This window comes from Strongylocentrotus purpuratus, unplaced genomic scaffold, assembly GCF_000002235.5.
Source record: "Strongylocentrotus purpuratus isolate Spur 01 unplaced genomic scaffold, Spur_5.0 spur5_scaffold_3, whole genome shotgun sequence".
Lineage (NCBI taxonomy): Eukaryota > Metazoa > Echinodermata > Echinoidea > Camarodonta > Strongylocentrotidae > Strongylocentrotus > Strongylocentrotus purpuratus.
This window is the reverse complement of record NW_022145609.1, coordinates 11331479-11356327: the sequence shown is the minus strand read 5'-3', so window position 1 is coordinate 11356327 and position 24849 is coordinate 11331479. Positions and strand designations below refer to the sequence as shown.

The 24849-nt window shown below is 39.0% G+C and overlaps 1 protein-coding gene across 1 annotated transcript in view; it reads right to left on the bottom strand.

Annotated features, from left to right (window-relative positions):
• The window catches only part of LOC115928483, a 28047-nt gene extending 5025 nt beyond the window's left edge, over positions 1 to 23022 (bottom strand). The window contains exons 1-7 of the mRNA XM_030995715.1: positions 22775 to 23022; positions 21980 to 22078; positions 18456 to 18803; positions 17656 to 17754; positions 13389 to 13478; positions 6746 to 6844; positions 2697 to 2785 (exon numbers count right to left, since the gene is read on the bottom strand). Coding sequence (XP_030851575.1) covers positions 2697 to 2785; positions 6746 to 6844; positions 13389 to 13478; positions 17656 to 17754; positions 18456 to 18803; positions 21980 to 22078; positions 22775 to 22853 — 903 coding nt within the window. The 5' untranslated portion in view covers positions 22854 to 23022. The remainder of the gene's footprint in view (positions 1 to 2696; positions 2786 to 6745; positions 6845 to 13388; positions 13479 to 17655; positions 17755 to 18455; positions 18804 to 21979; positions 22079 to 22774) is intronic.
• Between the last annotated feature and the right edge of the window lie 1827 nt (positions 23023 to 24849).

Genomic DNA, 24849 nt, shown 5'->3' with positions numbered 1-24849 from the left:
ACAGCAACATATTTACCCGTGTCTTTCTTACTCCCTCGACGAGACGACTCCACCCAACACCCCCTCTCTCTTTTACTCCCACTCCTCCTCTCTCAGGCTCTTACCTCCCCCTCTCTCCTCTCTTTTCACCCCCCCCCCCCTTTTTTTTCCCCTTTTCTCTTTTTTCTTCTTTTCCTTTACTTTCTTTTCTTCTTTTCCTTTCTTTCCTTCCTCCCTCTTTTTCTTTTTTCTCCGTTTTTCTTCTCTTCTCTTTTCTTCTTGCTTTTCCTTATTTTACATTTTCAAGGTCATTTTCACTTTTTACAATATCGGACACTTGATTATGTAATGAAGATAACGTCACTACGAGTTTACGTCCTCAAACCGAAGTTAGCGCAACTCATACACTAACTAACGGTTTTCATTAGAAGTCTGTGCGACATTCACTCCTAAAGCACCCCATACTTCCGAACCTGTGGAAAACCTCTTTTGCTTCTGATTAAAGATAAACTTTAGTACTGGTAATGCGATTGCATTGTGAAAGAAAAGGGTGTGAAAGGATCAGAAACAGTTGATCATGTAGCATGTAAGTATTAATGTGCACTGCAAGGTTCTGGAGTCAAGTCTTTCTATGCTCACTACTCAGCCAGTATACATTTTCTTCCAAAATTGTTTGGCACATGTCATTTATTTGTAATCTTGAACATTCAGTGTAAGTTTCGTTTGATTCTGTGAGAATTTATTTTCTTTTTTTTTACCAGAACTCAAGTTTATCTTTAATATCACAAGAAATTTGAACTCCTACATCCTAATTTCTACATATTTTCATGACTTGCCTATTATAGAAACACATAAGCAAGGTCAATTGCTAACCAAATGAAAAATAAAAACAATGACTGCATTTAGGTAATCATGAAGGCATTAAGAAAATGTTATAAGGGGAAAATATGTTTAGCACATAGAGAATATATCATCAGTTGTGCTTTGACTTACTGCATGCTAATTCGTCCTCGAAGTAATCGCAGTGGTAAATCCCATCGCACAGGACAGTCGGTGACACGCTCATGTTGGAGCTCGAACAATCAAATAAGGCTGGTAGAAGATAGAAAATAGAAAATATATTTAGACAGCTCATAATGCTTGAAATTTTCAGTTTTTTGACCCCTGCTTCAATAGGGGACATTGTGTATCGTCTAGTCACATGTTTGTCGTATTATTTTCAAACCGACTCCATACCATCAATTGCATTGGCCATTGGGGATTATCATGACTGTAATTATTTGTTCGGTCCCTAGTCGATCTGGGGTCGGTCTTATTGTTGGAATGACTAGATAATGAAGTACATTGAGCTATGCAGTGATTTCCAACTTAAATTATATTCTAAAAATGTACACTGCTGCTCATAAAGGTGGAATATTTTTGTTTTACCCCAATTTATGGAATTATTTAAAAAAATAATTTAAAAATATAGATCTAGATAATACTATACATTCCCAGATTTTATTGAATAACAATTTGCCAATGTGTGTTTTGCGTGACTGCTAAAGCATGTGTATGCTACTATGCTTATCAACTAGGGGACCTATGCCCTAAGTCAAATGACAATAATGAGGATTAATTCCCACAAAAGGGCACTAATATAGCACATTGACACGGTTTTGATCCTGGGGCCTCACGGTTACGAGGTCATTGCTTTGTCACTGAACCATGACTGTACGCAGCGGTGGCTAGGGTAGGGGGCAGTTTCCATAAATAAAAAAAAAACACAGAAAATGCAATAAATTTTCAATCATTTATTGGATTTTACCCCGGTCCCCAACATAAAAATATCCTCTGGACGGCCATGCATTATGGCTCAAGGCATGGGTACATAGAAGATTTTTTATGTTGGGAACCGGGGTAAAGGCAATAAATTATTGAAAATTTATTGCATTTTCTGTTTTTTATTTTATTTATGGAAACTGCCCCCTACCCTAGCCCCCGCTGCGTACAGTCATGGTTCAGTGACAAAGCAATGGCCTCGTAACTGTGAGTCCCCAGGATCAAAACCGTGTCGATGTGCTATATTAGTTCCCTTTTGTTTGGCATTAATCCTCATTACTGTCATTTATGACTTGAGGGCGTAAGTCCCCTAGTTGAAAAGCATGGTAGCATACACATGCTTTAGCAGTCCCGCAAAACACACATTGGCAAATTATTATTCAATAAAATCTGAGAATGTATACTATTATCTAGATCTATTATTTCTAAATTATTTTTAAAATAATTCCATAAATTGGGGTAAAACTAATATATTCCCAACTTTATGAGCGACAGTGTATATACATCAAAGATTGCTTTATATCTCATAACACATTTCGCACTATCTTCTTCGCTCTTCTCGAAATTCATTTCTGTTTACCATTCCTAGCAAAGCAAAGCTGGCGATCGTACATTCACTGTAACAACATCCAAAGAATGGAAAATACCCCCTCTTTTATAAAGCAGAAAATTCCACAGACCTATTTAACAAACTCTTGAAAACATACCTCTTCCCTAAATAGTTAAGTTAAGCCCTTTTCTTTTCCATATCGCTTTTAAACATTGTGTATGTACCCTTTCTGATGAATGTATGATCATTTTGTTTAAAAGCTTTGATTTAGTTTACTGTGGACAGGGTACTAAATACTAGTTATTATTATCATTAGAAGACAAATCAAGACTAATCACAAACTTACTTGATAGGTCAATGGCGATGATCTCAACGTCGATTCTAACCCGGTGAAACTCTTTGTTGCTATGATAGTAAACCACATCTCATTGGTACCTACATAGAGATCATCAGAAACGTATTGTGTATATCCATGGATAGTTTTGATGACAGACTGTATGTCAGACGGATCGTTACCTGTCCCTATTTGGACTTCATCACCATCATACTGGAGATACAAATATTGGAACACGATTCGAAAACCATACGTAGTATTTGTTTGTAGCAAGAATGCATTGTACAATCGGCTGGTGCTGGTGAAAGGCATGTTTATGAAATGTGATTCGTCTTCCTGCAGATATGTAGCTGAATTATCTGTTAACAAAATTAAAGACAAGAGAGAGAGAAGAAGGGGAAAATTAATGTAAGAAAAAAAAAGACTTTTGCATCCATACATGATTATGAAAGGTTCGCCAACTGAAGATTGATATATAAGCTCCGTCAACTAGCACTGACAAATTTGGGAGCCTCTCTCGAGAAAGTTACATTATCCATTTATGATTTTACCGGGAAAAGCATGTATTCTATACAAAACACGGAAACAAAATGGACATCAGATGACAGAATTACGAGTCTTACGAAGGACGACAGGAAAGTAACAATCCGCTGTGATAATGACGGTTGTGAAGAGCAAAGCAGATTGTTATCGCGGGTAAGAAGTATCCCTGTATAGTATATAAAATGTTCTTAAACAGTATATAACAATTTTCAGTCAGATGCTGATTGGATATGTCGGACTTGTCTACTTAAAGAATTGCCTTTCAACTCTGATGACTGTGTAGACACACCTACTTTTGATGATAATGGATAATGATAAGCTAAACGATGTAAATATAAATAAGTTGACAAGAACATTGGAATAAGATTTTTGTTGGTGTTATATATACGTAGCATGATGGATAAATTTGACCACATAAAAGATATGTTGTTTAACAACCCTTTAGATATACAAAGCTTATCGGAAACTGTGTTAGGTCAATCAATCCTAGGCACTGAGCCTTGTTTAAGTGTTTACAATCTTAGAGAAAAGATAATAAATCATCAGGTGGTGGTGTTGCTTGTTATATTAACTTGAATCTGATTTGCACTCCCAGGTATGAAATGGACCATGAGGACCTGAAGTAAAATTTGAACATTCACATTCACTTTAGTTGATTTGCTGTTGTTTTGCGACGTCCTCATTCTTCAACCGACTTCTTTTTTTGTAAAGCAGAACTTCATTTTGAACTAGACATTGAAATCGTCGAGAAGACGAATAATGTGATCTGCCGCTTTGATCGAGACCTAACACATGTTGAAACTTAATGGGAGATTTGCTCTTTTCTTGAAAATCGCCCAAACACACAATGAAAAGCACATATAGACATGAAATGATTGTTTGAATTATTTAAAGTAAGATGTTACTTTTACTTTTAATACATGAATATTCATAACTGTGCGATAAAGTGACAGGAAGAATAGTGAAAGCATTAATCCCGTGGTTAAGGTTCCATTTAAACAGCCATTCCATAAAAATACTAAGACAAATGCTGTTACTTCAAGCCAAGACATAGCCTTAGCCCTTGCGATAGTCCACAGAATATGCGTCAGTCATTGGAATGCTCGTTCGATGAATAAGCAAACTACTCTATATGTGATTTAATTTATTATATGGAACGGCATCGATGCGCGATGCGCGGAAGCTTTGACGTTTCCTTAAATTATTAGAGAAAGCAGACGATTCGTTGTACCGTTTTCGATTCTTAATCCTTGTCTAAATTTAGTTTCCCCCTTCCCGCGCGAAGCGCGAAAAGCTTAGACGTTTCCTTAAATTACTAGAGAAAGCAGACGAATCGTTGTACCGTTTTTGACTCTTAATAAGCCCTATTTCTCTGAACTCAGTTTTCCCCTCTCGCGCAAAGCGCTGAAGATTTGACCTTTCCTTAAAGTATGAAAGAAACCAAACGATTCAATGTACTGTTCTCGACTCTTAATCCTTATCTCAATTCAGTTTTCCCCCTCTCGTGCGAATCGCTGAAGTTTTGACGTTTCCTTAAAGTATGAGAGAAAGCAAACGATTCGTCATACTGTTCTCGACTCTTTATCCTTATCTGAATTCAATTTTTCCCCCTTGAGCGCGTTGCGCGGAAGCTTTGACGTTTCCTTAAATTATTAGAGAAAGCGGACGATTCGTTGTACCGTTTTCGACTTTTAATCCTTTTCTAAATTTAGTTTCCCCTTCCCGCGCGAAGCGCGAAAAGCTTAGACGTTTCCTTAAATTACTAGAGAAAGCAGACGGTTCGTTGTACCGTTTCCGACTCTGAATAAGCCCTAATTGTTCTGAATTCAGTTTTTCCCTCTCCCCCGAAGCGCGGAAGCTCCGACGTTTACTTTAATTATTAGAAAAAAAGTAGACGATTCGTTGCATCGTTCGCCACTCTTAACCCTAAAATGTCTGAATTCAGTTTCCCTCCTCTGCGCGAAGCGCGAAAGCTTTGACGTTTCCTAAAAGTATGAGAGAAAGCAAATGATTCGTTGTACCGTTCTCGACTCGATTAAATGAAGTTTCCGCCCCCGCCCCTGCGCGAAGCGCGGAATTTTTGGAGTTTCATCAAAATAAAGAGAAAGGAAGACGATTGTCGTACCGTTGTTGACTCTTAATCCTTGTTTGAATTTAGTTTCCCCGATAATGTTAAACCTCTGATTTTTTTAACTGAGTTTAAAGGAAAGTGAAACTTCGAGAAAATACAAGTATTATTGTAGTTGTAGTTAGTCGCGAAGTCGTCACAGCGGATAAAAAGTCACAGTTCGTAGGGGAACAAACTTGTCGGCCGACCAACAATATACATCTCACCAATTTTAAACTTCTGCATTGATATAGTACACGAGGATCGAGCAAAAACCGACACAGCTGACCCGACACAGCAACATATTTACCCGTGTTTCTTGCTCCCTCGACGAGACGACTCCACCCAACAACCCCCTCTCTCTTTTACTCCCACTCCTCCTCTTTCAGGCTCTTACCTCCCCCCTCTCTCCTCTCTCCTCTCTTTCACCCCCTTTTTTCCCCCTTTTCTCTTTTTTCTTCTTTTCCTTTTCTTTCTTTTCTTTCTTTTCCTTTCTTTCCTCCCCTCCCTCTTTTTCTTTTTTCTCCGTTTTTCTTCTCTTCTCATTTCTTTCTTTCTTTTCCTTACTTTACATTTTTCAAGGTCATTTTCATTTTTTACAATATTGGACGCTTGATTATGTAATGAAAATAACGTCACTACGAGTTTACGTCCTCAAACCGAATTTAGCGCAACTCATGCACTAACTAAAGGTTTTCATTAGAAGTCTGTGCGACATTCACTCCTAAAGCACCCCATACTTCCGAACCTATGGAAAACCTCTTTTGGTTCTGATTAATATTAGAAGAAATTTGAACTCCTACACCCTAATTTCTACATATTTTTCATGACTTGCCTATTATAGAAACGAATTGGCAAGTCAATTGCTAACCAAATGAAATATAAAAACAATAATCGCATTAAAGTAATCGTAAAGGCATTAAGAAAATGTAATAAGGGGAAAATATGTTTAGCACATAGAGAATATATCATCAGTTTTGCTTTGACTTACTGCATGCTAATTCGTCCTCGAAGTGATCGCAGTGGTAAATCCCATCGCACAGGACAGTCGGTGACACGCTCATGTTGGATCTCGAACAATCAAATAAGCGCAACTCATGCACTAACTAAAGGTTTTCATTAGAAGTCTGTGCGACATTCATTCCTAAAGCACCCCATACTTCCGAACCTATGGAAAACCTCTTTTGGTTCTGATTAATATTAGAAGAAATTTGAACTCCTACACCCTAATTTCTACATATTTTTCATGACTTGCCTATTATAGAAACGAATTGGCAAGTCAATTGCTAACCAAATGAAATATAAAAACAATAATCGCATTAAAGTAATCGTGAAGGCATTAAGAAAATGTAATAAGGGGAAAATATGTTTTGCACATAGAGAATATATCATCAGTTTTGCTTTGACTTACTGCATGCTAATTCGTCCTCGAAGTGATCGCAGTGGTAAATCCCGTCGCACAGGACAGTCGGTGACACGCTCATGTTGGATCTCGAACAATCAAATAAGGCTGGTAGAAGATAGAAAAAAGAAAATATATTTAGACAGTTGATAATGCTTGAAATTTTCAGTTTCTTTGACCCCTGCTTCAATAGAGGACATTGTGTATTGTCTAGTCACATGTTTGTCGTATTATTTTCAAACCGACTCCATACCATCAATTGCAGGGGCGGCGATCCCGGGGGGGGGGGGGGACGGGGGGGACACGTCCCCCCACCCCCTCGATTTTTGTAGGGGGGATCTTCCCCCCGGAAAATTTGAAAAAGTGCAAAAAAATCTATATCTGATCGCAAATACTTAAGCCCACCCCCCCCCCCTCACTCCCACTTTGAAAAACGTTCCGCGGGGCCTGCATGTAACATGTAAGAGCGGTGATCAGGGGCGGCGATTTCTTTTCATGACCGGGGGGACGAATGCGAGGAGGAACAGGGGAGGAGTGACGTTATGAGCAAAATCTTTTTTTTTGGGGGGGGGGGGAGAAAAAAATCCGCATCATCACCGCACTTACATGTTACATGCAGGCCCCGCGGAACGTTTTTCAAAATGGGAGTTAGGGGGGGCTTAAGTATTTGCGATCAGATACAGCATGCAAAGCAGGTGGGGGCGTAAATTGGCGTGGGGTCCACGGGCAAAGCCCCGGCGGGGGTCAAGGGCGGAGCCCCGTGAAGCTCAGAGTTTTTTAGGCATTTAATAAGGGTCAGATGAGCATATTTTGATACCTTGTTTGTGACACATGCATGCAGGTCACTAATCAAAGTGGGGTCCAGGGGGTGAAGCCCCAGAAGCTCAGCGGTTTTAGGCCTTAAATTACGATCAGATGAGCATCCAGGGGCGCCTTAGGGCCCTTGGTGGGGTCTAGGGGTGGAGCCCTCGGAAGCTCATGGTTTCAGGCTTTTGAATATGGTCATATGTGCATCCAGAGGTCCGTGTAGGGCCCTGTTGGGGTCCAGGGGGCGGAGCCCCCGGAAGCTCAGGTGATTTAGGCATTTGATTATGGTCAGCTGAGCAACCAGGGGCCTGCCTTAGGGACCTTGGTGGGGTACAGGGGACAGAACCACCGGAAGCTCAGGGAAATAGGCCATTTCAACAGCATTTGTAAATTAGTCACTGGTAACGAATTAGAAATAAACCACGTTTGAATTTTATCGGGAGGGGGGGGTGGACTGCCCAAAGCCCGAGTGAGTGAGCATAGTGAATGAGAGGGATGAAGGAGACGAAAGTGACTACTCCCTCACAGTTTTTGAAGTTTTGTTGTCCGAGTGAGTGAGCATAGTGAATAAGAGGGATGAAGGAGACGAAAGTGACTACTCCCTCACAGTTTTTGAAGTTTTGTTGTATTATAAAATTATATTCCTTAGCAAAATTATAGTATAAAAACAAACAATGTACTTTTTTCGCACTTCACTTTTTTTCACACTTCACTTGTACATTTTGAAGAATATTCTGCGAGGGAGCATAGCTCCCGAGCCAGAAGATTTTTGTATTTTTATTTGTCTAAACGCTGCACTCTTGGGCCCTCCAAAGCCTTATAGTGTGCTAAAGTCTTTAGTCAGTATTTACTCTACATTATTTTTTTGCACTTTTTCAAATTTTCGGGGGGGAAGATCCCCCCTACAAAAATCGAGGGGGGTGGGGGGACGTGTCCCCCCGTCCACCCCCCCCCCCGGGATCGCCGCCCCTGGCGGTGATGATGCGGATCTTTTTCTCCCCCCCCAAAAAAAAAAAAAAAAAACGATTTTGCTCATTACGTCACTCCTCCCTCGTTCCTCGCATTTCGTCCCCCCCCCCCCCCCCCCCCCCGGTCATGAAAAGAAATCGCCGCCCCTGATCAATTGCATTGGCCATTGGAGATTATCATTGTTCGGTCCCTAGTCAATCTGGGGTCGGTCTTATCGTTGGAATGACTAGATAATGAAGTACATTGAGCGATGCAGTGATTTCCAACTTAAATTATATTCCAATAATGTATATACATCAAAGATTGCTTTACATCTCATAACACATTTCGCACTAATCTTCGCTCTTCTCAAAATTCAATTCTGTTTACCATTCCTAGCAAAGCAAAGCTGGCGATCGCACATTCACTGTAACTGCATTAAAAGAATGGAAAATACCCCCTCTTTCATTAAAGCAGAAATTCCACAGACCTTTTTAACAAACTCTTGAAAACATACTAGGCCAAGAGCATTAGGTCAAAATAGGCTTAAACCTGAAATGTTTGGTAACAAGCTGATTTTTTTTCAGGATAGCTCCAGGAATATGTCTAGAATAACATACTAAAAGTCCTCGTATATCCTCCTTGAGCGTTTTCCGTAATCCAAGATGGCGTCCAAAATGGCCGCCATTTCCTGATTTTCTTATAACTTTGCAACTAGATAACCCAAATACAAAATTTAAATGTCTAAATGTATGTTTTTTAGCATAAGGAACTCAATAAAATACATGTTGATAAATTTTGAAACACACAAGTAGCTATAAACCACTTTAGCCCTTCCCGAAATCCAAAATGGCGCCCAAAATTGCTGCCATTCCTGAATTTCTTATAACTGTGCATCTAGATAACCCAAATACCAAATTTAAATGTCTAAATATATGTTTTTTCAGCATAAGCAACACAAACAAATACTTATCAATAAATTTTGAAACACACAAGTGGCAGTAAAACCAATTGTGCCCTTTCCGAAATTCAAAATGGCGTCCAAAATGGCCATTATTTCGAATTTAACTCACTGTATTAAAGTAGGTGCGTTATGAATACAATCAAATGTCTATACAAGAAATGCACTATTGTAATACATATCAGTACAAATAAACCTTTCGTTAAATAATTAAATATTTCTTATACATAACGTATACACACCCACACACCCATCCACACACACATGCACAAATATGGCTGCTTTCATCAGACTGACAGTGTGCAAACCGTAAAGAGTACTCAACGTCAGATGGAACTGAAAATGAAGACACATTAGTACCAATTACTGTCGCAAAGGCAAAAGTCACAAGGTTTCTAACAGGACATGCACCTCAATAGCCCATTCCATGTCATCTCTGCTAGTAGACCAGGTCATTTCTGCTAGTAGACCAGGTCATTTCTGTCGCCAATATTGTTGGAATGGCTTCGTATAAACACCGGAAGTGTGGCTCACGTGAACAGATAGACATCTTGAGCTGAGCAACATGAGCTTTGTCCTTCATGGATTGGTTTCATGAAAGTGGCCATGCAGAGTGACCAGTACGAGAATTGAAACTCTGCCCATCATAAATTTAGACTCCTCTAATCCGAGTACCATCTACACGGCACTATACTTTGCACAGTCACAATGTGAAAAACATATAACTTAAGAATATGTGCAGTAACATTTAACCAGCCCTCGTACATCAAGGCAGCAGAGATTGTAGCTTCTTCTCAAGACCTAGGAAAAGTAATCGTCCGTTTTGGTGGATTTCACCTCCTCATGCCATATCTCGGCAGCATATAGTCCACGTCATGGGCAGAAGTATGCTTGTAGAGCTATGGGAGACGCCAAAGGGTCTGTCATACATAATGCAATCTGGTCATGCATTTCCCCTTCTCTTCGTGCTCACATACTTACTTCAGCTGCCCTCAATGGCGTGTTGATGGGTAAACCTGGCGTCTTAGACAGCATAGATAAGGACCACTTAGCGAATCTGTATGGTGCACTCCTCAACCAGGACAAGAAGGTGACTGTTGGACCTGAGAAGAGTGTGCCAAACAGTTAAAGTCAGATCATTTCACAACTCATTGCACGGGCAGCAGGACACAGTAGGACAGGGAAACTTTGGTTGCAGTAAATCCGACATTTATGTGTCTATTCTGCAATGTTTCATTCCAGCTGAAAGGACAGGGACTGGAAGCTCCATCTCAGCTGTGTAAGGGAAATGATACAACATTTCCATGCTGCAGGACATCTTCCCTAGTTCAAATATGTCAGGTTGTTTTTAAAACAGATGGAAGCTCTAGAGCAAACTATGCCAGGAAATGAATTCGCAGAAATGGGATATTTTACCATCCGCTGTGTGGATTCATTCTGGGGTGGAAACTTTTCTGATCAGACCATTGAAAAGTTCCTGATGCGGCAGCTGAAAACATCTAGAGAAATGACTCGTGGACGTGGAATCACAGACAGTACATTGGCTATTAAAGTGGGTTCATGTACTTCCTCACTGTGTTCCTACCTGTGATGAACTGGAACAGTTCACCGGAGTACACTCTGGTACACCAGAGCAGCATAAAGACATACAGCAAAGTACCAGGTCAAGAGACAATAAAGAAAGATGTTTCTTTGTTGGATGGCTGCAGGCACATCACCATTTGCTTGATACGAAACTAATTGCCTGGTCTCCTTGTCAACTGGCATCGTCGTTGGCTAATCTGTTAATTGTGATTAACCTGTACAAATCGGCATAGTAGCGGCATCCGAAACGAATGCATGGTAGGAAGTTTACAGAATTCAAGTTACGTACATCGTAAGGACAAGATAAAGACCATTGGTGCCAATAGTAAGAGAGTGAAAATCAGGGACAAAGCACATAAGTCAACCCAACACTACTGTTCAACAGAATAACATGTGTCCTGAATAACAATACTGAGATGGAATCGGTCTTTGCTTATGAACATATTCCCACGCACTTTCCCTTTCAAATGTGGGGTGCTGCGGAAGCCAACAAAGAGTTCTCTGGGTCTCCTGCTGAATTCGTTCTCCAAGCAATCCAACGTGCCAGAAATGGTCTCTTTGTTTAAGATGGCCGTGGTCGCCTACTGCACCCTTAATCATTATGGAGCTCATGTGACGGTGGTGTTCGATGGATATGGAAGTGCAACTTCGACAAAGGTAGCTGAGCAGAGACGAATAGCCCAAAGATGTACCTCTTTATTTGATGATAATATATTATATGCCAACAAGCACAAACCAAAACAGCTTGCCTACAGCAACAATAAGATGAGACTTATACAAAGTCTACGTGACAAAATACATAACGGTATCAGGCAGGCAGAAGCGGATGCCACTATTAAACCTGATTGTCTCTATAGCACAAGCAGTAGCAGAGTCAGAACAGGTGCCCGTTGGTAAGGACACAGATTTACTGGTCATGCTACTTGCTCCGGCAACCACTTCCACAGATATGCACATGCTATGCCGCAGAATCCTGTCACGGTCTTCAACATTCATGAAATTCAGCATGCCATTGGGGACACTAGAAATTGCCTGATGTTTCTTTAAGCTGTGACAGGGTGTGATACGGTCTCTGCAACCTACCATCAGGGCAGTCGTAAAACTTTCAATATGGTCCACAAGAAACTTGACTATGGCTTGCTTGATATATTCGCAGTGGAAGCACCCATGACGAGGTAAAAAAAAAAAGAGCCGGGAAAGCCTTTATGGGGCCAGCAGTTCTTGATGACTACCGTCACACTGCATACAATTAAACGGGCAATTGGTCGCAGTTCTCTGAGTTCATCCTTTCAGTTAAAAAGTCGACTTCCAACTAGTGCTGCAGCAAAGCAACATCCATACCGCACCTCTTACAGTCATTATGTATAAAAAGCTTTAGCGACCTTGGTACTAATGTGTCTACATTTTCAGTTCCATCTAATGTTGAGTACTCTTCACGGTTGCACACTGTCAGTCTGATATCGTTGAGGATGATGGAAGCAGCCATATGTGTATGTTGGTGTGTGTGTGTGTGTGTACTTTATGCATAAGAGGTATTTTTAATTAACAGATTGTTGTACTGATATGTATTTCAATGGTGCTTTTCTAGTCTAGACATTTCATTATATTCATTACGTATCTACTTACAATGAGATAAATTTGGAAATAATGGCCATTTTGAATTTCCGGAAGGGCTCAAGTGGTTTTACTGCCACTTGTGTGTTTCAAAATTTGTAAATAACTATTTGGTTGAGTTCCTTATGCTGAAAAACATATGTTTAGACATTTAAATTGGTATTTGGGTTATCTAGTTGCAAAGTTATAAGAAATACAGGAAATGGCGGCAATTTTGGGCGCCATTTTGGATTTCGAAAAGGACTAAAAGTGGTTTATAGCTACTTGTGTGTTGAAGAATTTATCAACATGTATTTTATTGAGTTCCTTATGCTAAAAAACATATATTTAGATATTTAAATTTTGTATTTGGGTTATCTAGTTGCAGAGCTATAAGAAATTCAGGACATGGCGGCCATTTTGGACGCCATCTTGGATTGCGGAAAACGCTCAAGGAGGATTTATGAGGACTTTTAGTATGTTAATCTAGACATATTCCTGGAGCTATCCTGAAAAAATCAGCTTGTTACCATAAATTTCCATGTTAAAACTAATGCTCTTGGCCTATACCTCTTCCCTAAATAGTGAAGTTAAGCCCTTTTCTTTTCCATATCCCTTTTAAACATTGTGTATGTACCCTTTCTGATGAATGTATGATCATTTTGTTTTAAAGCTTTGATTTAGTGTACTGTGGACAGGGTACTAAATACTAGTTATTATTATCATTAGAAGACAAATCGAGACTAATCACACACTTACTTGATAGGTCAATGGCGATGATCTCAACGTCGATTCTAACCCTGGTAAAACTCTTTGCTGCTATGATAGCAAACCACATCTCATTAGTACCTACATAGTGATCATCACGAGCGTATTGTGTATATCCATGGATAGTTTTGATGACAGACTGTATGTCAGACGGATCGTTACCTGTCCCTATTTGGACTTCATCACCATCATACTGGAGATACAAATATTGGAACACGATTCGGAAACCATACGTAGTATTTGTTTGTAGCAAGAATGCATTGTACAATCGGTTGGTGCTGGTGAAAGGCATGTTTATGAAATGTGATTCGTCATCCTGCAGATATATAGCTGAATTATCTGTTAACAAAATTAAAGACAAGAGAGAGAAGAAGGGGAAAAATTAATGTAAGAAAAACAAATTACTTTTGCATCCATACATGATTATTGTTGTTGTTATATATATACGTAGCATGATGGTTAATTTGACCACATCAAAGGTATGTTGTTTAACAACCCTTTAGATATACAAAGCTAATCGGAAACTCTGTTAGGTCAATCAATCCTAGGCTCTGAGCCTTGTTTAAGTGTTTACAATCTTAGAGAAAAGATAATAAATCATCAGGTGGTGGTGTTGCTTGTTATATTAACTTGAATCTGATTTGCACTCTCAGGTATGAAATGGACCACGAGGACCTGAAGTAAAATTTGAACATTCACATTCACTTTATTTGATTTGCTGTTGTTTTGCGACGTCCTCATTCTTCAACCGACTTCTTTTTTGTAAAGCAGAACTTCAATTTGAACTAGACATTGAAATCGTCGAGAAAACGAATAATGTGATCTGCCGCTTTGATCGAGACTTAACACATGTTGAAACTTAATGGGAGATTTGCTCTTTTCAAAAAAATCCCCCCAAACCACAATGAAAAGCACATATAGACATGAAATGATTGTTTGAATCATCTGGAGTAAGCTGTTACTTTATCTTTTAATACATGAATATTCATAACTGTGCGATAAAGTGACAGGAAGAATAGTGAAAGCATTAATCACGTGGTTTAGGTTCCTTTTAAACAGACATTCCATTAAAATGCTAAGACAATTGCTGTTACTTCAAGCCAAGACATAGCCTTAGCCCTTGCGATAGTCCACAGAATATGCGTCAGTCATCGGAATGCTCGTTCGATGAATAAGAAAACTACTCCTAAATGTGATTGAATTTATTATAGGGAACGGCATCGATGCGCGATGCGCGGAAGCTTTGACGTTTCCTTAAATTACTAGAGAAAGCAGACGAATCGTTGTACCATTTTCGACTCTTAATAAGCCCTATTTCTCTGAATTCAGTTTTCTCCTCTCGCGCGAAGCGCTAAAGCTTTGACCCTTCCTTAAATTATGAGAGAAAGCAAACGTTTCAATGTACTGTTCTCGACTCTTAATCCTTATCTGAATTCAGTTTTTTCCCCCTCCCGTGCGAATCGCTGAAGTTTTGACGTTTCCTTAAAGTATGAGAGAAAGCAAACGATTCGTTGTACTGTTCTCGACTCTTTATCCTTATCTGAATTCAGTTTTTTCCCCTTTAGCGCGATGCGCGGAAGCTTTGACGTTTCCTTAAATTATTAGAGAAAGCGGACGATTCGTTGTACTGTTTTCGACTCTTAATCCTTATCTGAATTCAATTTTCCCCCTTTAGCGCGTTGCGCGGAAGCTTTGACGTTTCCTTAAATTACTAGAGAAAGCAGACGATTCGTTGTACCGTTTTCGACTCTTAATAAGCCCTAATTGTTCTGAATTCAGTTTCCCCCTCTCGCGCGAAGTGCGGAAGCTCCGACGTTTACTTTAATAATTAGAAAAAGTAGACGATTCGTTGCATCGTTCGCGATTCTTAACCTTAAAATGTCTGAATTCAGTTTCCCTCCTCCGCGCGAAGCGTGAAAGCATTGACGTTTCCTAAAAGTATGAGAGAAAGCAAACGATTCGTTGTACCGTTCTCGACTCGTTTAAATGAAGTTTCCGCCCCCGTCCCCCCCCCCCCCCCCCCCCCGCGAAGCGCGGAAGGAAGACGATTCGTCGTACCGTTGTTGACTCTTAATCCTTGTTTGAATTTAGTTTCCCCGATAATGTTAAACCTCTGATTTCTATAGCTGATATTAAAGGAAAGTGAAACTTCGAGAAAATACAAGTATTGTAGTTGTAGTCAGTCTCAAAGTCGTCACAGCGGACAAAAAGTCACAGTTTGTAGGGGGAACAAACTTGTCGGCCGACCAACAATAAACATCTCACCGACTTTAAACTTCTGCATTGATATAGTACACGAGGATCGAGCAAAAACCGACACAGCTGACCCGACACAGCAACATATTTACCCGTGTCTTTCTTGCTCCCTCGACGAGACAACTCCACCCAACAACCCCCTCTCTCTTTTACTCCCACTCCTCCTCTCTCAGGCTCTTACCTCCCCCCCCCCCTCTCTCCTCTCTTTCACCCCCCTTTTCCCCCCTTTTCTCTTTTTTCTTCTTTTTCCTTTTCTTTCTTTTCTTTCTTTTCCTTTCTTTCCTCTCCTCCCTCTTTTTCGTTTTTTTCTCCGCTTTTCTTCTCTTCGCTTTTCTTTCTTTCTTTTCCTTACTTTATAGTAGGAGACCAGCCTGTAGGTTCCGTGACCAATCTCTGGGAACAAAGGTTTGCAAGTGTTTTTTTGTTCCCTGATGAATACCGAACAATTTTGACTTGGGCTGCCCCCTTGAAAATCCCGGGCATTTTCGTGAGGGGTCAACAAAGGTCACACAGGAATAAAAATTCAAATAGTTCCAATCAATATGCATATTAAATTATTCGTCTGGTCATGAGGATTCCGAAAATGTATATTTTGCTATACCTCCGACCTTAAATGAGGGCGCTATGGTAAAAAATGTTGAAAGGTCAACACACTTTTGGCTGGTAGTCAAATTTACCAACACAGTTAATCTTATCAAATTGCATATTAACTTACTCGTCTGGTCATAAGGATTCCAAAAATATATAGTTTGATATACCTCCGACCTTAAATGAGGGCGCTATGGTAAAAAAGGTCAATGCACTTTAGAAATTCATCAACACAGTTAACATTGTCCGATTCTAATGATTTTAGGGTCTAATAATATGTTTTCTGACATGGCAAATTCAACTATACAACTTTCAAAAGTAAAAGTGCTTACCTTGACCATGTACATTCAAAATGGCTGCCGTTTCGGTGACAAACATCTAACAACTTCTTATCCATGGGTTTGGGGAAATTTCAAGGTTATGGCAACCACTTTTGATTTTAAAAGTTGCTTAGTTAAATTTGTTATGTCAGAAAACATATTATTAGACCCTAAAGTCATTAGAATCGGACAAGTTAACTGTGTTGGTGAATTTCTAAAGTGCATTGACTTTTTTGACCAAAGCACCCTCATTTAAGGTCGGAGGTATAACAAACTATACATTTTTGGAATCCTTATGACCAGACGAGTAATTTGATATGTGATTTAATAAGGTTCACTGTGTTGGTGAATTTGACCACCAGTCAAAAGTGTGTTGACCTTTTAACGTTTTTGACCATAGCGCCCTCATTTAAGGTCGGAGGTATAGCAAACTATTCATTTTTGGAATCCTCATGACCAGACGAGTAATTTGATATGCATATTGACACGATTGGAACTATTTGAATTTTTATTCCTGTGTGACCTTTGTTGACCCCTCACGAAAATGCCCGGGATTTTCAAGGGGGCAGCCCAAGTCAAAATTGTTCGGTATTCATCAGGGAACACAAAAACACTATTAAACCTTTGTTCCCAGTGATTGGTCACGGAACCTACAGGCTGGTCTCCTACTATTACATTTTTCAAGGTCATTTTCACTTTTTACAATATTGGACACTTGATTATGTAATTAAAATAACGTCACTACGAGTTTACTTCCTCAGACCGAATTTAGCGCAACTCATGCACTAACTAACGGTTTTCATTAGAAGTCTGTGCGACATTCACTCCTAAAGCACCCCATACTTCCGAACCTGTGGAAAACCTCTTTTGGTTCTGATTAATATTAGAAGAAATTTGAACTCCTACACCCTAATTTCTACAAATTTTTCATGACTTGCCCATTATAGAAACACATAAGCAAGTCAATTGCTAACCAAATGAAAAATAATAACAATAATTGCATTAAGGTAATCGTGAAGGCATTTAGAAAATATAATGAGGGGAAAATATGTTTAGCACATAGAGAATATATCATCAGTTTTGCTTTGACTTACTGCATGCTAATTCGTCCTCGAAGTGATCGCAGTGGTAAATCCCATCGCACAGGACAGTCGATGACACGCTCATGTTGGAGCTCGAACAATCAAATAAGGCTGGTAGAAGATAGAAAATAGAAAATATAATATTTAGACAGCTCATGATGCTTGAAATTTTCAGTTTCTTTGACCCCTGCTTTAATAGGGGACATTGTGTATCGTCTAGTCACATGTTTGTCGTATTATTTTCAAACCGACTCCATACCATCAATTGCATTGGCCATTGGGGATTATCATGACGATGTAATTATTTGTTCGGTCCCTAGTCGATCTGGGGTCGGTCTGATTGTTGGAATGACTAGATAATGAAGTAAATTGGGAGATGCATTGAATTCCAACTTAAATCATATTCCAATAATGTATATACATCAAAGATTGCTTTACATCTCATAACACATTTCGCACTTATCTTTGCTCTTCTCGAAATTCATTTATGTTTACCATTCCTAGCAAAGCAAAGCTGGCGATCGCACATTCACTGTAGCTGCATCCAAAGAATGGAAAATATCCCCTCTTTTATTAAAGCAGAAAATTCCACAGACCTATTTAATAAACTCTTGAAAACATACCTCTTCCCTAAATAGTTAAGTTAAGCCCTTTTCTTTTCCATATCCCTTTTAAACATTGTGTATGTACCCTTTCTGATGAATGTATGATCATTTTGTTTTAAAGCTTTGATTTAGTTTACTGTGGACAGGGTACTAAATACTAGTTATTATTATCATTAGAAGACAAATCGAGACTATTCACAAACTTACTTGATAGGTCAATGGCGATGATCTCAACGTCGATTCTAACCCTGGTGAAACTCTTTGTTGCTATGATAGTAAACCACATCTCATTGGTACCTACATAAAGATCATCACGAGCGTATTGTGTATATCCATGGATAGTTTTGATGACAGACTGTATGTCAGACGGATCGTTACCTGTCCCTATTTGGACTTCATCACCATCATACTGGAGATACAAATATTGGAACACGATTCGAAAACCATACGTAGTATTTGTTTGTAGCAAGAATGCATTGTACAATCGGCTGGTGCTGGTGAAAGGCATGTTTATGAAATGTGATTCGTCTTCCTGCAGATATGTAGCTGAATTATCTGTTAACAAAATTAAAGACAAGAGAGAGAAGAAGGGGGAAAATTAATGTTAGAAAAAAAAAGACTTTTGCATCCATATTCGATTATGAAGGGTTCGTCAACTGAAGATTGATATATAAGCTCCGTCAACTAGCACTGAAAAATTTGGGAGCCTCTCTCGAGAAAGTTACTTTATATTATCCATTCACGATTTCACCGGGAAAAGCATGTATTCTGTACAAAACACGGAAACAAAATGGACATCAGATGACAGAATTACGAGTCTCACGAAGTACGACAGGAAAGGAACAATCCGCTGTGATAATGACGTTGAAACTCTCTAAGTTTCCTCTTTGTGAAGAGCAATGCAGATTGTTATCGTGGGTAAGAAGTATCCCTGTATAATATATATAATGTTCTTAAACAGTATATAACAATTTTCAGTCAGATGCTGATTGGATATGTCGGACTTGTCTACTTAAAAAATTGCCTTTTAACTCTGGTGACTGTGTAGACACACCTACTTTTGATGATAATGGATAATGATAAGCTAAACGATGTAAATATAAATACGTTGACAAGAACATCGGAATAAGATTTTTGTTGTTGTTATATATACGTAGCATGATGGATAAATTTGACCACATAAAAGATTTGTTGTTTAACAACCCTTTAGATATACAAAGCTTATCGGAAACTCTGTTAGGTCAATCAATCCTAGGCTCTAAGCCTTGTTTAAGTGTTTACAATCTTAGAGAAAAGATAATAAATCATCAGGTGGTGGTGTTGCTTGTTATATTAACTTGAATCTGTTTTGCACTCCCAGGTACGAAATGGACCACGAGGACCTGAAGTAAAATTTGAACATTCACATTCACTTTATTTGATTTGCTGTTGTTTTGCGACGTCCTCATTCTTAAACCGACTTCTTTTTTGTAAAGCAGAACTTCAATTTGAACTAGACATTGAAATCGTCGAGAAGACGAATAATGTGATCTGCCGCTTTGATCGAGACTTAACACATGTTGAAACTCAATGGGAGATTTGCTCTTTTAAAAAAAATCCCCCAAACCCACAATGAAAAGCACATATATACATGAAATGATTGTTTGAATCATCTAAAATAAGATGTTACTTTTACTTGTAATGCATGAATATTCATAACTGTGCGGTAAAGTGACAGGAAGAATAGTGAAATCATTAATCCCGTGGTTTAGGTTCCCTTTAAACAGCCATTCCATAAAAATGCTGAGACAATTGCTGTTACTTCAAGCCAAGACATAGCCTTAGCCCTTGCGATAGTCCACAGAATATGCGTCAGTCATTGGAATGCTCGTTCGATGAATAAGCAAACTACTCCTAAATGTGATTGAATTTATTATGGGGAACGGCATCGATGCGCGATGCGCGGAAGCTTTGACGTTTCCTTAAATTATTAGAGAAAGCAGACGATTCGTTGTACCGTTTTCAACTCTTAATCCTTGTCTAAATTTAGTTTCCCCTATCCTGCGCGAATCGCTGAAGTTCTGACGTTTCCTTAAAGTATGAGAGAAAGCAAACAAATCGTTGTACCGTTTTCGACTCTTAATAAGCCCTATTTCTCTGAATTTAGTTTTCCCCTCTCGCGCGAAACGCGGAAGCTCCGACGTTTACTTTAATTATTAGAAAAAGTAGACGATTCGTTGCATCGTTCGCGATTCTTAACCCTAAGATGTCTGAATTCAGTTTTCCTCCTCCTCGCGAGGCGTGAAAGCATTGACGTTTCCTTAAATTATTAGAGAAAGCAGACGATTCGTTGTACCGTTTTCGACTCTTAATCCTTGTCTAAATTTAGTTTCCCCTTCCCGCACGAAGCCCGAAAAGCTTAGACGTTTCCTTAAATTAATAGAGAAAGCAGACGATTCGTTGTATCGTTTCCGACTCTTAATAAGCCCTAATTGTTCTGAATTCAGTTTCCCCCTCTAGCGCGAAGCGCGGAAGCTCCGACGTTTACTTTAATAATTAGAAAAAGTAGACGATTCGTTGCATCGTTCGCGATTCTTAACTCTAAAATGTCTGAATTCAGTTTCCCTCCTCCGCGCGAAGCGTGAAAGCATTGACGTTTCCTAAAAGTATGAGAGAAAGCAAACGATTCGTTGTACCGTTCTCGACTCGTTTAAATGAAGTTTCCGCCCCCGTCCCCCCCCCCCCCCCCCGCGAAGCGCGGAAGGAAGACGATTCGTCGTACCGTTGTTGACTCTTAATCCTTGTTTGAATTTAGTTTCCCCAATAATGTTAAACCTCTGATTTCTTTAGCTGATATCAAAGGAAAGTGAAACTTCGAGAAAATACAAGTATTGTAGTTGTAGTCAGTCTCGAAGTCGTCACAGCGGATAAAAAGTCACAGTTCGTAGGGGAACAAACTTGTCGGCCGACCAACAATAAACATCTCACCGACTTTAAACTTCTGCATTGATATAGTACACGAGGATCGAGCAAAAACCGACACAGCTGACCCGAAACAGCAACATATTTATCCGTGTCTTTCTTGCTCCCTCGACGAGACAACTCCACCCAACAACCCCCTCTCTCTTTTACTCCCACTCCTCCTCTCTCAGGCTCTTACCTCCCCGCCCCTCTCTCCTCTCTTTCACCCCCTTTTTCCCCCCTTTTCTCTTTTTTGTTCTTTTTCCTTTTCTTTCTTTTCTTTCTTTTCCTTTCTTTCCTCTCCTCCCTCTTTTTCTTTTTTTCTCCGTTTTTCTTCTTTTCTCTTTTCTTTCTTTCTTTTCCTTACTTTACATTTTTCAAGGTCATTTTCACTTTTTACAATATTGGACACTTGATTATGTAATTAAAATAACGTCACTACGAGTTTACGTCTTCAAACCGAATTTAGCGCAACTCATGCACTAACTAACGGTGTTCATTAGAAGTCTGTGCGACATTCACTCCTAAAGCACCCCATACTTCCGAACCTGTGGAAAACCTCTTTTGGTTCTGATTAATATTAGAAGAAATTTGAACTCCTACACCATAATTTCTACAAATTTTTCATGACTTGCCCATTATAGAAACGCATAAGCAAGTCAATTGCTAACCAAATGAAAAATAAAAACAATAATTGCATTAAGGTAATCGTGAAGGCATTTAGAAAATATAATAAGGGGAAAATATGTTTAGCACATAGAGAATATATCATCGGCTGTGCTTTGACTTACTGCATGCTAATTCGTCCTCGAAGTGATCGCAGTGGTAAATCCCATCGCACAGGACAGTCGGTGACACGCTCATGTTGGAGCTCGAACAATCAAATAAGGCTGGTAGAAGATAGAAAATAGAAAATATATTTAGACAGCTCATAATGCTTGAAATTTTCAGTTTCTTTGACCCCTGCTTTAATAGGGGACATTGTGTATTGTCTAGTCACATGTTTGTCGTATTATTTTTAAACCGACTCCATACCATCAATTGCATTGGCCATTGGGGATTATCATGACTGTAATTATTTGTTCGGTCCCTAGTCGATCTGGGGTCGGTCTTATCGTTGGAATGACTAGATAATGAAGTACATTGGGCGATGCATTGAATTCCAACTTAAATTATATTCCAATAATGTATATACATCAAAGATTGCTTTACATCTCATAACACATTTCGCACTTATCTTCGCTCTTCTCTAAATTCATTTATGTTTACCATTCCTAGCAAAGCAAAGCTGGAGATCGCACATTCACTGTAGCTGCATCCAAAGAATGGAAAATATCCCCTCTTTTATTAAAGCAGGAAATTCCACAGACCTATTTAATAAACTCTTGAAAACATACCTCTTCCCTAAATAGTTAAGTTAAGCCCTTTTCTTTTCCATATCCCTTTTAAACATTGTGTATGTACCCTTTCTGATGAATGTATGATCATTTTGTTTTAAAGCTTTGATTTAGTTTACTGTGGACAAGGTACTAAATACTAGTTATTATTATCATTAGAAGACAAATCGAGACTTATCACAAACTTACTTGATAGGTCAATGGCGATGATCTCAACGTCGATTCTAACCCTGGTCAAACTCTTTGTTGCTATGATAGTAAACCACATCTCATTGGTACCTACATAGAGATCATCACGAGCGTATCGTGTATATCCAGGGATAGTTTTGATGACAGACTGTATGTCAGACGGATCGTTACCTGTCCCTATTTGGACTTCATCACCATCATACTGGAGATACAAATATTGGAACACGATTCGAAAACCATACGTAGTATTTGTTTGGAGCAAGAATGCATTGTACAATCGGCTGGTGCTGGTGAAAGGCATGTTTATGAAATGTGATTCGTCTTCCTGCAGATATGTAGCTGAATTATCTGTTAACAAAATTAAAGACAAGAGAGAGAAGAAGGGGAAAAATTAATGTAAGAAAAAAAAAGACTTTTGCATCCATATTCGATTATGAAGGGTTCGTCAACTGAAGATTGATATATAAGCTCCGTCAACTAGCACTGACAAATTTGGGAGCCTCTCTCGAGAAAGTTACTTCATATTATCCATTCACGATTTCACCGGGAAAAGCATGTATTCTGTACAAAACACGGAAACAAAATGGACATCAGATGACAGAATTACGAGTCTCACGAAGTACGACAGGAAAGGAACAATCCGCTGTGATAATGACGTTGAAACTCTCTAAGTTTCCTCTTTGTGAAGAGCAATGCAGATTGTTATCGTGGGTAAGAAGTATCCCTGTATAATATATATAATGTTCTTAAACAGTATATAACAATTTTCAGTTAGATGCTGATTGGATATGTCGGACTTGTCTACTTAAAGAATTGCCTTTTAACTCTGATGACTGTGTAGACACACCTACTTTTGATGATAATGGATAATGATAAGCTAAACGATGTAAATATAAATACGTTGACAAGAACATCGGAATAAGATTTTTGTTGTTGTTATATATACGTAGCATGATGGATAAATTTGACCACATAAAAGATTTGTTGTTTAACAACCCTTTAGATATACAAAGCTTATCGGAAACTCTGTTAGGTCAATCAATCCTAGGCTCTGAGCCTTGTTTAAGTGTTTACAATCTTAGAGAAAAGAAAATAAATCATCAGGTGGTGGTGTTGCTTGTTATATTAACTTAAATCTGTTTTGCACTCCCAGGTACGAAATGGACCACGAGGACCTGAAGTAAAATTTGAACATTCACATTCACTTTATTTGATTTGCTGTTGTTTTGCGACGTCCTCATTCTTCAACCGACTTCTTTTTTTGTAAAGCAGAACTTCAATTTGAACTAGACATTGAAATCGTCGAGAAGACGAATAATGTGATCTGCCGCTTTGATCGAGACTTAACACATGTTGAAACTCAATGGGAGATTTGCTCTTTTAAAAAAAATCCCCCAAACCCACAATGAAAAGCACATATAGACATGAAATGATTGTTTGAATCATCTAAAATAAGATTTTACTTTTACTGTAATGCATGAATTTTGGGCGTATCATCAAAATAAAGAGAAAGGAAGACGATTCGGCGTACCGTTCTTGACTCTTAATCCTTGTTTGAATTTAGTTTCCCCGATAATGTTAAACCTCTGATTTCTTTAGCTGATATTAAAGGAAAGTGAAACTTCGAGAAAATACAAGTAATGTAGTTGTAGTCAGTCTCGAAGTCGTCACAGCGGATAAAAAGTCACAGTTCGTAGGGGAACAAACTTGTCGGCCGACCAACAATATACATCTCACCGACTTTAAACACGAGGATCGAGCAAAAACCGACACAGCTGACCCGACACAGCAACATATTTACCCGTGTCTTTCTTGCTCCCTCGACGAGACGACTCCACCCAACAACCCGCTCTCTCTTTTACTCCCACTCCTCCTCTCTAAGGCTTTTACCAACCCCTCTCTCCTCTCTTTTACCCCCTTTTTTCTCCCTTTTCTCATTTTTCTTCTTTTTCCTTTTCTTTCTTTTCTTTCTTTTCCTTTTTTTCCTCTCCTCCCTCTTTTTTTTTTCTCCGTTTTTCTTCTCTTCTCTTTTCTTTCTTTCTTTTCCTTACTTTACATTTTTCAAAGTCATTTTC